General features: G+C 38.6%; 2 protein-coding genes across 3 annotated transcripts in view; one reads left to right on the forward strand and one right to left on the reverse strand.

Annotated features, from left to right (window-relative positions):
- LOC117326319 overlaps positions 1-18,255 on the forward strand; it is a 42,696-nt gene that overhangs the window by 3,191 nt on the left and 21,250 nt on the right. Inside the window, exons 1-2 of one of the 2 annotated variants that reach the window (XM_033883016.1) lie at positions 14,629-14,908; positions 16,122-16,173. The gene's annotated coding sequence lies outside the window, so the exon portion shown is untranslated. Of the gene's footprint in view, positions 1-14,628; positions 14,909-16,121; positions 16,174-18,255 lie in introns of those variants that run through there. The other variant, XM_033883017.1, reaches the window with a different exon arrangement.
- LOC117326324 (t-SNARE domain-containing protein 1-like) lies at positions 14,905-16,097 on the reverse strand. Its single transcript, XM_033883024.1, has 2 exons — positions 15,419-16,097; positions 14,905-15,226 (listed from the first exon to the last, which is right to left on the reverse strand). The coding sequence occupies exons 1-2, from the start codon at positions 15,819-15,821 to the stop codon at positions 15,198-15,200; spliced, it is 432 nt and encodes a 143-aa protein (XP_033738915.1). The 5' UTR covers positions 15,822-16,097; the 3' UTR covers positions 14,905-15,197.

Genomic DNA, 18,255 nt, shown 5'->3' on the forward strand with positions numbered 1-18,255 from the left:
AGATAAAGGTTTAATCTGTATGTTTCAGAATAAATAATCAAAAAATATAAATCGACGACTTCCTGGGCGTGAAAAATACGCCCTGGACACTCACGTGCTGACCGCAGCCGAAATACAGGGCAATTTCATCGTAACTTCGTAAGATTAATGGTAAAATTTAGTATTATGCACACGTCCGATCGAAGTAAAATTTTACATGATGTTAGATAAAGGTTTAATCTGTATGTTTCAGAATAAATAATCAAAAAATATAAATCGACGACTTCCTGGGCGTGAAAAATACGCCCTGGACACTCACGTGCTGACCGCAGCCGAAATACAGGGCAATTTCATCGTAACTTCGTAAGATTAATGGTAAAATTCAGCATTATGCACACGTCCGATCGAAGTAAAATTTTACATGATGTTAGATAAAGGTTTAATCTGTATGTTTCAGAAAAAATAATCAAAAAAAATAAATCAACGACTTCCTGGGCGTGTAAAATACGCCCGGGACACTCCGAGTGCACGTTGCACTGCAACTTCATCGGTGCATTTACATAATATGCACTGGTCCGATCGAAGTGAGATTTTGCATGGTGGTAGATAATGGGATAATATGTATGTTACAGAAAAAATTATCAGAAAATCTTCATTAACGAATTCCTGGGCGTGAACAATATCTCCCTGGACACTCATTACTCCCTGGTCACTCATTAGGTGCACCCCATCACACCTGTCACTGCACCACAGGTGTCCGTGATTTCTGGTGTTCTAATCGACACACGCCGATAATTGCTTGTGAGTTCACGCGTTTGGTTTCTGTGCACTTCAAAAAAGTTCCGAAGACATGCTTTTACAGGTTGTTTGTACGTAAATTGAGCTTGAATTTTATTAAGAATTGCGTTTATACTATAGGGAATCAGAGACATATATACAGAGAGATTAGTAACATCGCTATTTCCCCGAACACATAGTGGCTCCCTTTATTCGTGACCACTCAAGCATATCCCTTATCGAGAGCGTCCTGTCTCCTATCAAACACACGCGAGCGCAGGTAAATCGGGCTATGCGCATGTGTGTATCGTAGTATTGGAACTTATTCGACATGTTCTGGTTAATCCGCCATTACGTCAGACCAAAACATCGTCATTTTAAATACACACAGAAAGCACATCGTTTTATTTTGGCCACTACAAAAGTTACCACATTAACCAAAAACTATCAAACTTATGGGATATAGTCTTATTGATCATGCATATTGTTGTCATTTATCCGTATTTTCGAAAACCCCATAGGGACTTTTCGAAAATTGGAGATTCCCGCCGATCTTTCCTGCGTTGTGCTTGACATTCATACTCAAAATACAAACACTTGGACAGCAAATTGTGATATATTTCATATTGATGACACTTCTGCACTTTGATATTAATAAAATTAAAGCACATAATTGGATCCTGGTGATGATTTCAAATAGAAATTATCGATAATTATGTGTCTGGTTTTCAAGTTTTCTCCAATATGGCGTCTAGTGAAGACTGAACCGAGCGACCGCAAAGGATTGTGGAAAGGTCAGGGGCCACTATGTAAACACAAGGGCAAATAGAGAGCTGCCAATCTCTCTGTATATATGTCTCTGAGGGAATACATTTTCAAGTTGTTGAAATCAAACACATTATTTTTGGAATTCAGTGAGTTTCGTTTTCCATACAAACGAAAAAAAAATCATATCTCAAAGTTTGTCTATAGAATAATTAACCTAAATTACCTCATTCATATATATACCCATGATGTTGAAATTTACTCTATTCATGGACACGTTTTATCAATTGCGGACAATTACCAAAAAATCACAAATAACGGTATAATTTCTGTTTTGGCTAATGAAAAAAACCCAAAATGATTAGCATTTATTTCACATCTTGAACGAATTGCATTTTAAACTTGTGTTACTAGAAGTATTATAACCGAAATCAATACTGGTACATTTAATTTGTATGTAACAAACCTGTCATGCCCCCATAATAAAGGCTATATGATGTAAGTCGTTTATAAACGGCCGGTTATTCAAATGTCATACATGTTACAACGACCAGTTAAAATAAAAAATATAAATAAAATATTTTAATATAAATGTTATATACGACCTGTTATAATAGAAAATAGGTAAGATGATACACGTTGTATTTGGCCCGTTATAATAGAAAATTAGTAAGATGTTACATGTTGTGTATGGCTCGTTATGAGAGAAAATTAGTGAGATGCTACATGTTATATATGGCACCGTTTAAAAAGAAAATTATATGTCCCTGGTTTCGGTAGCACTTGTTATTAACTAATTCACAAATATAACTCATTATTATTGAGAGTTTATTCAGCACTTTCCTTTTTGTTGTCGTATTCGCATTAATTACAGGCACATGTTCACGTTTGTTTCTATATATTTCCTATATGGCGGCTCCGATTGTGTTCAACCTGTGATGTCACAGGTCAGAGGTAACCCATATGAAAACGAGGTATTCGGCTTTGGGGCTTCAGGTGTGTTTTGGAGAAAAATCACAATTACTCGGACATGGGTCGGCCGATTTTGATGCGGTTTTCTGCATGCTTGTTTATTAATCAATACCAATAACATATTAAAATATAATTTTTCGTTCAGGGTACACTTTAACAAGCCTACCCATGGTAGCACACCACAGTAAGACAGCCTGGCCATGGACGATTTTTGTGTTAAGCAAATAACTCCTGTATTATGATATGCATAAAAAATGAAAAAATAAATGTACACTATAATTGGTATATCCAGTATGAAGTAGTACATACAGGCTTCACATTTATTAAAACAAAGATCAATAAATTGGTTCCGGATTTTAAATATCCGGATTTTCCGAACATGTGTTTACACAGGAAATTTAGTTTTGACTACAGCGCAAAATGGAAGCCCACAGAAAAGGTAAGATAGCGGAAAAACTTAATTTACAACATATGTCCAAACAAGATTAATTCCGTCTTTGGGATAGAGATATTTAATTTTAAATAGGTTTCAGAAAAAAAATTGTGTAGAGAATTGTGCTATTTTGGGTCAAATATCATAATATTTTGCAATTTTTGAGAATTTTTTAACCTGTTACCATGGTATTCACAGCTCTAAAAATCACAGAAAATATCAGTTTACTTATCCTTCAGTGCTCTATTAAAATTGCAAATGTTGTACAGATTTAAAATATATATACTTTATTAGAGGTTATATGTAAGGTTAACTGGCAATGTTTACATATCTAAAACATGTGCCATATTTTTCAGAATTTGGCATTTTTACTGTACACTGCTACCTTATAAGGGCTGAAAAATGTTATTTTTTGGAAATTGTGCTTAATTATGCTTGATTAATCTTCATTTTAATTCATTATTGCTCAAAAATGCATAAAAACCATCTAAAACTTGTTTATTATCTAGCTTGTCATATTTATAGGAATCAAGGGAGGTAACTTGCATATCTACCCATTTTAAGGGTGGGTTAATTAAGCATAATGTTAATGAGTCAGTGTAAATTGAAAAGATATTCTATGTTTTATAACAAACCCAAAATAACTTATTGGGTATCTAACAAACCATATAGACTGGATTCTGGTTTGTTTTACCTGATTTATTACCCCGTATCCATGGAAACTATTAGAGTAAGTGTTATTTTTTGAAATATTTGGTGAAACCATTATTTTCAGTTTATTTATACAATGGTAAGCATGTAATTTCAATTGACTGAGTGTACGGTTGATACACTATTGTCAATTATTGTCATTTCCTTCGGTAAAGCAGAAAAAATAGCATTTTCCACATAAAATGGGATCAGCGGACACTTTCATATGATCATTGGTACATATCTGAATTACCGGGGTGGAAACAGATGACTGTGATGTCATAGGCATGACATTTTGAAATCTTGGATGTCATGTCATGATTTATCAGTTAGAATATTGCATGTGTTGCTAAGCTGAGGTTTGGAAAGGAATTTGGTTATCTATTATGACACCATTGAGTATTTATGACGTCATAGATACCATCTGATGACGTCATCAGTAACTATTGTTGTCGAAATGTTGTGGTGCACCGTCAATAAGCGGAAAAATATGAAAGTTGGTTCAACTCGAACTGTATTATAAACTAAACATACTTTTCGAATTTCGAAACAATCATCTAGGTCATACGAATCTTGTTTTCTTTCAATTCCCGCCTGAGCGATGTCTGTTCGAAGCCAAATTCGTGGTGTTTCCGGTATCTGTGTTGCCATTTTGAAATTTCGTACAGGATACAGATGTGAGTCATTAAAATAGAAATTGTGATAATCGGCATAAGATATCAACTTAAAATGAGCTTAATTATAAGTTTTGTCTTATTATGACAAGTCTCCATTTTACGGGACATATTGATTTATGCTTGTGATATTAATTATAATATTTAAGTGCGCCTGGTTTTTCAAATGTTAACTTATTGGTGAAAGGTTTGAAAGGCATAGTAATTTATGCTAATATGGTTCCTGTGAGGGTTAAATTATCCATTGCCGGAGTGAAAATCAAAGATTTGGGGAAAAACACACAGATTTTTATAAATATTTTTGGCTGGAATATTTCTATATTTTGGTTCTAGTGTTGGAAGGTATTAATACGTCACTTTATAATTTAACTAGGGTACTGGTATTGATATTTGGTAAAACAGTCCCAGTTACACTATCCATTCTTGAAGTAAAACTTTAAAAAAAAATGTGAAAATGCTCATGTGTAATATGTAAGTGCTTGATCCGGCAATCAAAATGATCCTCACGCAAATATTTAGCACACAATTAAATTTCTATGCCGTCACCATGATATAGTAGGGGACATTAAGTGTTATCCATGTCTTGGCCTTTGCTTGCTCATTCATTTAGATATTCATGAAATTTTGCATAACCAATTTCATTGGAGAAGGGTTCACAGTTAGAATTAAAGATGGTCAGCTAAATGAGTACTGTAATTTTTAGCCCACCATCATCAGATGGTGGGCTATTCAAATCGCCCTGCGTCCGTGGTCCATCGTCCGTCCGTCCCTCCGCCCCTCCGTCCGTAAACAATTCTTGTTGTCGCTAATCCTCAGAAAGTACTGAAGGGATCTTTCCGAAATTTCATATATAGGTTCCCGTTGTTTGAAAAGTACTTGAAAGATGTTTCTCAATTTGCACAGATTAGTAAGAGGCAAGGAAAAATAGAGAAAAGATCAATCTGACATGGAACCTATAAAGATCATTCAATGGTGGACGCCAAGATCCCTGTGGGATCTCTTGTTGGAAATTAAACATAATTCACAAAGTTTTGTGAAATTTGAGGGATACATCTCATATGGAAGCTGGGGCATTGATGTCTTTCACACATTGCTTGCAGTTTAACAATTAAATTATCACTTGTAGGGATTCCAGCTGTGACTGTGATATGTGATGGTGGATGGTCAAAAAGATCCCATAAACATTCATATACTGTATACCTGGTAATTTTCGCCCCCGTTTAATTTTCGCCATTTTCGCCATTTTCGCCCTTTGATGATAGGGCAAATTTAAGATGACGGCGAAAATTTCAAGCTCAATTGCAGGATTTACAAGTTATATTTATGGTACATAGGCTACTTGTAGTCGGATCCAAAACATACCCTCATACTTTCCAAGTGTGTTATATCCTATACAATTACAGGCAACACGTGTTATATATTTACACTAAGTTTATAAAATAGGTAATTGTTTTATTCCAATCTGTGCATGTGAAATAAAATCTAGATCTAAATATAGGCCATATTGAAATGAATGACATGCAGAACCAGGTAACCATAATAAATGAATTAACATATCATGATATTACAACAAACTAATTATAAACGTTTTTTGTTTTTTTGTTTTTGTTTTGCAAAAGTATAAAAAAAATAGTAATTTTCGCCAGGTACAATCTATAATATCCATGTGACATTCGTGTCTAACGTTTAAATATTTATTAATTTGGCACTGTATGCATTCATAACAATCATTGATAGATGTCTATCACTTTTTAAAAAAACATCTTACCATGACACTAACGAATTCTCGTCACCCATGATTTTTCTTATCTGGTTCTTTAAAAAATTCAAATTTTCCGCGAAAACAAACGTATCGGAATACCTTTGACTAAACCGATTAAATTGCATTGTCACGTTCGGAACGTCTCTAATCAGGGGACGCCACTCTAATCGCTCTCCACTGGGACGTTGCTTTCGCTGTCACAAGTCAGTAAGTGGCGGTAATTTTGAACTTAAATGTTGCGTTGGACTATATAGACATCGTATATAGGCGATTGAGTGATATGTGCATGATAATGGATTATCAGAGGATTGACATGTCACTGTGACTCAAGGAAAAAAGGTATACTATTGCGAAAAAAATAACTTTATTCGAGGCGGGGGTAAAAATTTCAAAATGGCGACTGTCGTCCCTTTCTCTGTTTTATTAGCCCACCATCATCAGATGGTGGGCTATTCAAATCGCCCTGCGTCCGTGGTCCGTGGTCCGTCCGTCCCTCCGTCCATCCGTCCCTCCGTCCGTCCCTCCGTCCGTCCGTCCGTAAACAATTCTTGTTATCGCTAATCCTCAGAAAGTACTGAAGGGATCTTTTTCAAATTTCATATGTAGGTTCCCCTTGGTGCCTAGTTATGCATATTGCATTTGAGACCAATCGGAAAACAACATGGCCGACAGGCAGCCATCTTGGATTTTGACAATTGAAGTTTGTTATCGCTATTTCTGAGAAAGGACTGAAGAGATCTTTCTTAAATTTCATATGTAGGTTCCCCTTGGTGCCTAGTTATGCATATTGCGTTTTGAGACCAATCGGAAAACAACATGGCTGACAGGCAGCCATCTTGGATTTTGACAATTGAAGTTTGTTATCGCTATTTCTGAGAATGTGCTTAAGGGATCTTTCTCAAATTTCATATGAAGGTTCCCCTTGGTGCCTAGTTATGCATATTGCGTTTTGAGAATAATCAGAAAACAACATGGCCGACAGGCAGCCATCTTGGATTTTGACAATTGAAGTTTGTTATCGCTATTTCTGAGAATGTACTGAATGGATCTTTCTGAAATTTCATATGTAGGTTCCCCTTGGTGCCTAGTTATGCATATTGCATTTTGAGACCAATCGGAAAACAACATGGCCGACAGGCAGCCATCTTGGATTTTGACAATTGAAGTTTGTTATCGCTATTTCTGAGAAAGTGCTGAAGAGATCTTTCTTAAATTTCATATGTAGGTTCCCCTTGGTGCCTAGTTATGCATATTGCGTTTTGAGACCAATCGGAAAACAACATGGCCGACAGGCAGCCATCTTGGATTTTGACAATTGAAGTTTGTTATCGCTTTTTCTGAGAATGTGCTTAAGGGATCTTTCTCAAATTTCATATGAAGGTTCCCCTTGGTGCCTAGTTATGCATATTGCGTTTTGAGAATAATCGGATAACAACATGGCCGACAGGCAGCCATCTTGGATTTTGACAATTGAAGTTTGTTATCGCTATTTCTGAGAAAGTACTGAAGGGATCTTTCTCAAATTTCATATGTAGGTTCCCCGTGGTGCCTAGTTATGCATATTGCGATTTGAGACCAATTGGAAAACAACATGGCCGACAGGCAGCCATCTTGGATTTTGACAATTGAAGTTTGTTATCGCTGTTTCTGAGAATGTACTGAAGGGATCTTTCTCAAATTTCATATGTAGGTTCCCCTTGGTGCCTAGTTATGCATATTGCGATTTGAGACCAATCAGAAAACAACATGGCCAACAGACAGCCATCTTGGATTTTGACAATTGAAGTTTGTTATCACTATTTCTGAGAAAGTACTGAATGGATCTTTCTGAAATTTCATATGTAGGTTTCCCTTGGTGCCTTGTTATGCATATTGCATTTTGAGACCAATCAGAAAACAACATGGCCGACAGGCAGCCATCTTTGATTTTGACAATTGAAGTTTGTTATCACTATTTCTGAGAAAGTACTGAATGGATCTTTCTGAAATTTCATATGTAAGTTTCCCTCGGTGCCTAGTTATGCATATTGCGTTTTGAGACCAATCTGAGAACAACATGGCCGACAGGCAGCCATCTTGGATTTTGACAATTGGAAGTTTGTTATCGCTATTTCTGAGAAAGTACTGAAGGGATCTTTCTCAAATTTCATATGGAGGTTCCCCTTGGTGCCTCTTTATGCTTATTGCATTTTGAGATCAATTGGAAAACAATATGGCCGACAGACCGCCATCTTGGATTTTGACAATTGAAGTTTGTTATCTCTATTTCTCAAAGTACTGAATGGATCTTGCTCCATAGTAGGTTCCCCCTGGTCCCTTGTATTGCATTTTTGGACCAGTCTGTCCTGAAAACAACCTGGCAAACAAACAGCCATTATCGTTAAATCTCAAATTTCTTATATAGCTAGGATTCCCTTGTTTGAAAAGTACTGGAGGGATGTCTCAATTTGCACAGATTAGTAAAATGAAGGGAAAAGTAGAGAAAAGATCAATCTGACACGGAACTTATGAAGATCATTCAATGGTGGGCGCCAAGATCCCTCTGGGATCTCTTGTTAGTAATTACCTCGATTTTTTAATAATTTTTTTTTTTAATCTCGATTTTTCTGAAAAAAATCATATGGTCGTTAAGTATATTGACCAGTCCATCCAGTAAATACGAAATATGTATGGTAAATTCCATTTTCATTGAGTTAGCCCCCTGTGGTCAGTAGACTTCTAATTGGTCACGGCACGGTGAACTTACCACTCATCACGTTTGCTTAAAATCGACCATGCATACCTAATACTATTTGAATCAATATAGGCTAAAGTAAATCTGAACACAGGTAAACGTTGTATATTTCACACCTGATTACATTTCACACCTCAGCGGGATATGCGAAGAAAAGAAAATGAGGGAACTGGATAAATCCCGAGTGTTCCGAGTGCAATTGTATCGAGAATTCCGAAAGGAATTTTCCGATTGTCAGAACGAGGAAAATACATTTCTTAAAAGTAGTTTAGGGCGAAATTAAAACGGGGCGAATATCTTTTGTGTTGCTCAAGGGCGAAAATAACCTGGGGCGAAAAATATCAGGTATACAGTAATGATCTTGGTGGTGTAGCCGTTATAATCGGTGCAGCAACCCAGAAGTTACTTCACATTGGTATAAGAAATAAACATTGCATTATATGTAGTAGGGCGGAAACACAGGGATGTAAACCCACAGAGCATGAATGTTTCAAGAATTGGACAGATTCCAGTCAAAGTATGGAATCCGATATCATTGTGGAGGGGTTTCTGAAGGCAAATGATTACGGAATCAGGTACATGAAAATGATAGGTGATGGCGATTCTTCAGTTTTCTCAAACATCCGTGAAAAGGTGCCTGTGTGGGGCTGTCATGTTGAAAAACTGTTCAAATCATGTATGCAAATGTTTGCGAAGTAACTTAGAAAGACTTGTAGATAACAATCCGGATTACAAAGGGAAAGGGAATTTAACAAAAGCTGTTAGAATTCGAATCGTGACGGCAGTTCGTTGTGCTATTCGGATGAGGTCTGCTTTAGCTGATAAAGGTAAAGCTACAAAACTATTGGCCCATGATATATACGTAATAGTGTAGACCACATATATGGGACTCGCACCAACTGCAGCAAAGACTTCTGTAAGGCCAAGCAGACAAAGGCTGATGCTGTTACCACAGAGGAACCAGAAGATGAACCAGACATCTTAATGGTCCAATTACTGGAGTGAAGGATGCTCTTTAAAAGACCAGGAAAAGTCACGAGGGGAATCAGGATTGGTCCTGGATTTCTCAAAGTGTTCCAAGATGAAAACTGACATCCTGACCATCTTGGACCGTGTAGATGCCAAAAGTGCCAGACTTATCGGTAACTTCACTTCCAACTTAGCCGAGTGCTGGATGAAGATTAGAAGTAAGTTTGACGGTGGCAAGGTGTTTAACCATTGCAATCGGTGGTCATGGCACACACGTTGCTATGCTGGAGCACTCCGATTTAATCTTGGAGCACAGTGGCCTGCATTGACTTGGGAACACTGCACAGGGACCAAACCAGGGACATTTTTCACAGGCCTCTATCAAACAAGGGAAAGAATGCGACTCAACTGTAAGTACATGTACTCCAAAGCTCAACCTGAGACCACCCTCAAGATATGATTATAGAATGAAATTATCATCAACGGTCTTTTTGTTCTACAGTCTATGTTACTTTCGTTTTGCAAACGCAACATCCATGTCACATGTGTTATAAAGTAATCGGGGTCATATATGCGTTTGACTTTAATTGTCGAAGTCATTTAAGCCTTTATTCGACACAGATCAACCGCTGTCAAAACACAAACACGCGGTCCGCGGCCTGATCAATTAATATTGGTATGATTGATATAATTACATCGGTTAATTCGTCGGGGTATTGGACGTCAGGGTCATTGAATGAAGTGTCAAAAGTCGCCCTGGCGTGTGAACAGGTAATTAACTGGCCTCAAGCTCTTACCTGTGCAGTCAGTAAAACACTACACAGTCAGCGGTATCTGGGGCTCACCACAGGTTAACAGAGTTTTGAATACGAAGATCGGCGGGGCAGATTTTTTTTACTATGGCGCTATATGATTTTACTATGGCGGGTAGACATTTTACTATGGCGCTGCTCCATAGTAAAACAGCCCGTGGTGATCACTGGTCATGGTTAACTGTGTTTTAAGATCCCGACAGCACATTACAAAGTTTGTTGGTCGGAGGATCGCCCACCAGTGGATAATACAAGATGGAAAATTAGAGTGGTACCATGGTACTGTATTGGCAGTTATTAGAGGAAAAAATGGTGAAGATGATGCTGTGTACAATGTCCAATATGATGATGGAGATGATTCCTTTGAGGTAGACCACCTTACTGAGGACTTCAAAGCTTCTCAATTGAAGTTTGTTGACATTTAGAGAAGTAATCACAATGGACTTAATTTGTTAGTACATACAAATGTTAAATGTACTTGTTTGGTTATTACAATATTTTTAAATCTGTTGGGGGCGCGAGGAGTGCCCCACTCCAAGTTGGTGTTAACTGTTGGGGGCGCAAGAGTGCCCCACTCCAAGATGGTATTAACTGTTGGGGGCGCAAGGAGTGCCCCACTCCAAGATGGTGCTTACTGTTGAGGGCGTGAGGAGTGCCCCACTCCAAGATGGTATTAACTGTTGGGGGCGCGAGTAGTGCCCCACTCCAAGTTGGTGTTAACTGTTGGGGGCGCGAGGAGTGCCCCACTCCAAGATGGTATTAACTGTTGGGGGCGCAAGGAGTGCCCCACTCCAAGATGGTGCTTTCTGTTGGGGGCGCGAGGAGTGCCCCACTCCAAGTTGGTGTTAACTGTTGGGGGCGCGAGGAGTGCCCCACTCCAAGATGGTATTAACTGTTTGGGGCGCGAGGAGTGCTCCACTCCAAGATGGTGCTTACTGTTGGGGGCGCGAGGAGTGCCCCACTCCAAGTTGGTGTTAACTGTTGGGGGCGCGAGGAGTGCTCCACTCCAAGATGGTATTAACTGTTGGGGGCGCGAGGAGTGCCCCACTCCAAGATGGTATTAACTGTTGGGGGCGCGAGGAGTGCCCCACTCCAAGGTGGTGCTTACTGTTGGGTGCGCGAGGAGTGCCCCACTCCAAGTTGGTGTTAACTGTTGGGTGCGCGAGGAGTGCCCCACTCCAAGTTGGTGTTAACTGTTGGGGGTGCGAGGAGTGCCCCACTCCAAGATGGTGCTTACTGTTGGGGGCGCGAGGAGTGCCCCACTTCAAGTTGGTGTTAACTGTTGGGGGCGCGAGGAGTGCCCCACTCCAAGATGGTGCTTTCTGTTGGGGGCGCAAGGAGTGCCCCACTCCAAGTTGGTGTTAACTGTTGGGGGCGCGAGGAGTGCCCCACTCCAAGATGGTGCTTACTGTTGGGGGCGCAAGGAGTGCCCCACTCCAAGTTGGTGTTAACTGTTGGGGGCGCGAGGAGTGCCCCACTCCAAGATGGTATTAAACAAATCTGTCGAGACTGTCGTTGCTCTGTTTAAAATTCTATAGCTTTTCCCACATAAAATGTAACATCCTGTGTTTTGAGTAAAAAGTTGCTAAAGTATATAATGTCACCTGCATTTTGGCAACATATAGTCATGCATAAAAGCTATACAGTTTCTCCATCCCCGGTCAATATTACAGCAACAGTAATGATTATATTGCAATTTTTGTCATCTACTATACTTGCCACTGCTCTGCAGGTAGGGCGTAAAAATTGTTTCTGCTGTCCCCGTTCCATTATGGTAAGAGGTGACTTAATTTCGGATCATATCTTTTCTTTTCTTTCTCTCAACTATCTTTTTTATAATATCTCTTGACAATGACTCACTTATGGCCTTTCCCTGGTGGAGACAAACCAGAGTCTGTAGTGATGGTACATGTACATTTTTGGGGTAGGGCGACTGGTATACCCTGTCAGTATAATGTGATCGGATGGGCTGTCTTGCTGGGTGTCTTTGGCAGAATATTTCAATGGGGTAGTTTTGTCAAGAGCGGGTCTACAAATGTTCTTGCGCAGTGTCCTATATGGAATTTTGATTTATTTTATTTTATTTTCCAATAAAGGATCTAAATTTATATATACTGGTATAACGTTACATAAATATGTGTAATTAAATGTGACATCGTATTATATCATCCATTAAATCTGAACGCTGTCTCATACAAACTCTCGTGGGTGATTCAGTTCTTATCCAATCTATTAGAACGGAAGAATGTGTAATGAATCTCGATATCGTAACATATTAGATTTCAATGATTTCAATAATTTTATTTCACTCAGCCACCCTTTGTGTGGAACAAGAGGACATATCTATACAGTACAGTGATTCAGGTATTCTTTAACACTAACTTTGTACATCCTTAAACTTTATCTTTGTATATATGGTAAATAAATGTACAGTTTCACACATTCCTAAACATTATCTTTTCACATGCAGCAAATGCAAGGATTCATGTTTTCTTATACCTTATCTTAAACAATTTATCACACTTTTTTTTTAATTCAGTTTTGAGGCAATGGGTGGGATAATTTCCACTAACCATTTTCATACTACCAGCAGATTTATCTGCATGGTGCCCGCTCCGGAAAATTGTGGCTTTTTATATTCCATAATATTGATTATTTCATTGGTTATTAGAAAAAAGACTTTTTTTTTATCAAATCTTATGTTTTCTACATTGTAAATACTGTATGACTTTCCTAAATATAAATACCAAAACGACAATATATGCATAATATTTACACTGGTTAGTTTATAATAAACTGATTTCAAAGAGATCATCGATCTACATGTAGGCATATAACGTGAATTATGTAATGATGAACACAATGTTATCAGACAGAAATAATCTTCGTCCGTTGAACTAGCCTAATTACCAAATACAACTCACAGGGAAACAAAATATATTAATTTGATTCAGAAAAAGAAACCCAAGATGTTAATCGGCTGTTTAATGTAAAATGTTTTGCCCATAAAATAAAACCTGAAAACGCTGATGTACCATGTAGTAAAAATGATGTTCCCTTGAACAACGTCGTGACCTTGTTCACGGCTTTGCACTAATGACGTCATTATTTACCTGTAATGACGTCATTTATCATGATATGACGTCAAAATTTATTTCAATGTGAAGTGAAGATATTCCCCTATCAATCTGTAATAAATGAATTAAGAAAATAATATGTTAATTTTTTACTGTCCTGCATCGGCCTAAAATCGGCCCGCTGGCACTCAACGTAGTACTATAATCGGCCCAAAATCGGCCCCGTGGCACATAACTCGTTAAACACATCAGTGTCGGATGCGATGCGGTTGCGAGTACATATTTTAAGTATACATTGACAAATACAAAAGAATATTTTGTTATTCAGTACATAGCAAAAACACTGGGAAATGATGAATAATCAGTCAAATGTTAATTGTTGAATGATGGGTGTTGTGAAACATAAAATGATCACTGTAAAAAAGTAATATCCTATGAACATTCTGAAAAGAAAAATTGATATCCATGATGACATACAGTCAAACTTGTAATAGCGGACACCCTTATATAGCGGACACCTGTCCATAACGGACACTTCCAGGAATCCCCAATGAAAATCACTATATAAATATCATGTATATAGCGGACACCTTCCTAATGCGGACAGCGGACACTTATTTGTGTCCGTAAAGTTGTTTAAAATTCCGTATAACGGACACGTGAAACCATAGCTGTGTTGATATTTGTGTGTAAAACATTTCTAAATAACAAGCAGAGCCTTAATTACTCAACTCCCCTGGCAGCAATGCTAACTTAGGAAGCCACTAATTGTCCTGCTACCTGTAAGTTGCTGTAACAATGGGCAGTAATTACAAGAGAGTGACCGATCGCCATCGGCAGAGGTGTTTGTTTACTCAACCCCACCGGTGACAGCTAAGCTTAATTAGCCATTCAACCATAGCCTAGACAACAAGAATGGTCAGGTGGTAATTAAAACATTATCAAGACCAACAAAAGAGGGACAAAGCAATAGTTATGTCTGTCTTAATTGTTTTACTTACAAAATCAACCGTATGCAAATCTGACAGGGCAGGCACATGGTTGTCAGCCGCCATTTTTTCACACTCGGAACTCCTCGGAATATGACTACGTAACATATTAAGAACAGCTGAAGAGTTCCGAGTGTCTTTGTATACACTACTAATGGTAGCCTACCGCATTACGTCCCTTTGTTACTTGCCGCTATTAAAAATTGGCGCTGTAAGTCAACCGTAGTTCCGGTCTGACCTCCCGCCATATCTCCGATGTAAACAACGCTACAATGGTGTGACAATTAACGTAAATGTTGTAAACACCGTTCTTATCTTGTAGATGATTTTTGTTAATACGGCTAGATATGGTTTGTTACATCTATAGTCGATATTTTTAACAGCAGTTTTATAGTTTTGAAACATTTAGACTTAGTTTATAATCGAGTTATCACCCGACCTCCAGAATGTATCGTCGTCAGAACTTAGAAGCCCTCGGTCTCGGAGGGGAAGTTGAAGTGAAGGACATGGGTGTTTATGTCAGCCAAAAATTTCCATTTTTGGGTGCAAGTGTCGATGGACTAATCACATGTTCTGTGTGTGGCTCAGGTGCTCTGGAAATAAAATGTCCATATGGCAAACACTCTGACAAATGGAGACATAAAAGACCTACAGAATGTGCAAAGAACAAATCATTTTGCTATGAGCTCAATCCAAGTGGTGAACTATCTTTAAAACATAATCATCAATATAAATATGTATTCAGTTTCATAACTGTTCAGACAATTAAATATTTATAAACATACCATCAAGCTGTGTAACAGCAGACTCCTGTCCACCAGGGACTCCAATGTAAGCTGCCGTGTCCTGCATGGCATCGACTATCTGCTCCTCAGCTACGCTCAACGCAGCTGGGGGAGGCCCTCCTCCAGTCTTCTGTCGCACCAGGCGATGGTTTGTAAATTTCTCTTTCGCACTGCGAGACATGTTCTGCCAGCGGTTCCTAACTTCATCTTCTGACCTGCAGGCTACCCCCAGGGCATTCACTTCTTCTGTTAAACATTTCCAGAAGTCCTGCTTCATGGTATTAGAAAGATCATAAGAGTGCCTGCCTCTAATGGTGTCCAGCATCTCTATAGCCCTGCTACTAATCAAGTTGTTCTCAGAGCTTGTAAAATTAGGTTTTCTTTCCCTCTGCTTTGCAGCCATCTTGGGTATCTTCAGCCAAGGAATCCAAGTGGATTGTGGGAAAAAGTGCGAAACTACCTGTCGCTAGTGTTAACTTTTCTTGTTAAGTGATTAACATTTTGCGTTAGTTAACGACAGCGTTAAATATGTTTGAACAACAACATTTAACACAGTCGTTAACTAACGCAGATTAAGAAGCTAACGACTCGTTAAAGTACGATAGTTTTGAACAACCGGGCCCTGGTACTATTGTTTATCAATTAAAGGCTGGTATGCCCTTCATTATAAGTTTATTCAGCTATTTATTACTTCTGATTACAGTTTGGAGAGGAAGCGATTGACAGACACATTTTCTAATAACCCTTGATTGCAGGTAAGTACTTTTCTTTTTAGGTCACCTGAGACAAAGTCTCAAGTGACCTATTCTTATCGCCTTTTGTCCGTCGTCGTCCGTCGTCCGTCGTGCGTCCGTAAACAATTTACATTTTCAACTTCTCCAAAACCACTGAACCAAATTCAATGAAATTTGGCAGGGAGCTTCTATGGCTAATTTCAACTAAAATTAAGAATTATATGGTCCCCATCCCCCAGGGGCCTGAGGGGCGGGGCCAAAAATGGTCAAATTGACTAAAATTTCAAAAATCTTCTTCTCTACTCTCAGATAAGATGGAATCAAACACTCTTCATAGATGAAAGGGTCTTAAGGTGCTTTACCAAAATTGTGAATTTCATGACCCTGGGGTCTCACGTTTGCCCCTGGGGAGGGGGTAAACTTTACTATAGTTTATATAGGGAAATCACATTTTTGACTATTATTTGTTAGATTTGTATTGGAATTCATTCTAACTTGTATCAAATTATCAGCATGGGATGACACTTTGATGGTATGTACATGTTGGCCCTAGTTGACCCCCAGGGGCTGGTGGGCGTGGCCAAAAAGGGTCAAATTGACAAAAATTTCAAAAATCTTCTTCTCTACTCTCAGATATGGTAGAATCAAATACTCTTCATAGATGGAAGTGTCTTAAGGTGCTTTACCAAAATTGTGAATTTCATGACCCTGGGGTCTCACGTTTGCCCCTGGGGAGGGGGTAAACTTTACTATAGTTTATATAGGGAAATCACATTTTTGACTATTATTTGTTGGATTTGTATTGGAATTCATTCTAACTTGTATCAAATTATCAGCATGGGATGACACTTTGTTGGTATGTACATGTTGGCCCTAGTTGACCCCCAGGGGCTGGTGGGCGTGGCCAAAAAGGGTCAAATTGACAAAAATTTCAAAAATCTTCTTCTCTACTCTCAGATATGGTAGAATCAAATACTCTTCATAGATGGAAGTGTCTTAAGGTGCTTTACCAAAATTGTGAATTTCATGACCCTGGGGTCTCACGTTTGCCCCTGGGGAGGGGGTAAACTTTACTATAGTTTATATAGGGAAATCACATTTTTGACTATTATTTGTTGGATTTGTATTGGAATTCATTCTAACTTGTATCAAATTATCAGCATGGGATGACACTTTGTTGGTATGTACATGTTGGCCCTAGTTGACCCCCAGGGGCTGGTGGGCGTGGCCAAAAAGGGTCAAATTGACAAAAATTTCAAAAATCTTCTTCTCTACTCTCATGATATGGTAGAATCAAATACTCTTCATAGATGGAAGGGTCTTAAGGTTCTTTACCAAAATTGTGAATTTCATGACCCTGGGGTCTCACGTTTGCCCCTGGGTAGGGGATAAACTTTACAATAGTTTATATTGGGATATCACATTTTTGACTATTATTTGTTGGATTTGTATTGGAATTCATTCTAACTTGGTTCAAATTATCAGCATGGGAAGACATGGGCGTCAACTTTTCCATTCAAACAACTCCTTCTCAATAACCAAAAGGCCCAGAGACCTAATATTGGGCCTGTAGCATGCTGGGGTGAAGGGCTACCAAGTTTGTTCAAATGAATAATGTTGACCTTCATTCAAGGTCACAGGAGTCAAAAAGGCTAAAATATTTAAACGACTTCTTCTCAATAACCAAGAGTCCCAGGGAGTTGATATTGGGTCTGTAGCATGCTGATGTGAAGGGCTACCAAGTTTGTTCAAATGAATGACCTTGACTTTCATTCAAGGTCACAGGGGTCAAATATGCTAAAAAAAAAAATAACGACTTCTTCTAAATAGCCAAGAGACCCAGGGACTTGATATTGGGTCTGTAGCATGCTAGGGTGAAGGGCTACCAAGTTTGTTCAAATGAATGACCTTGACCTTCATTCAAGGTCACAGGAATCAAAAAGGCTAAAATTTTTAAACGACTTCTTCTCAATAACCAAGAGTCCCAGGGAGTTGATATTTGGTCTGTAGCATGCTGGGTTAAAGGGCTACCAAGTTTGTTCAAATGAATGACCTTGACTTTCATTCAAGGTCACAGGAATCAAAAAGGCTAAAATCTGTAAA

Source organism: Pecten maximus, chromosome 4 (assembly GCF_902652985.1).
Source record: "Pecten maximus chromosome 4, xPecMax1.1, whole genome shotgun sequence".
Classification (NCBI taxonomy): domain Eukaryota; kingdom Metazoa; phylum Mollusca; class Bivalvia; order Pectinida; family Pectinidae; genus Pecten; species Pecten maximus.

Excerpts from the sequence above, each read along its gene's own strand:
- LOC117326324 (XM_033883024.1), bottom strand. The coding sequence starts at position 15,821 with ATGGCTGCAAAGCAGAGGGAAAGAAAACCTAATTTTACAAGCTCTGAG. Across the intron at positions 15,227-15,418 it reads TGCTGTTACACAGCTTGATG|AGCACCTGAGCCACACACAG; the intron begins GTATGTTTATAA and ends TTTTATTTCCAG.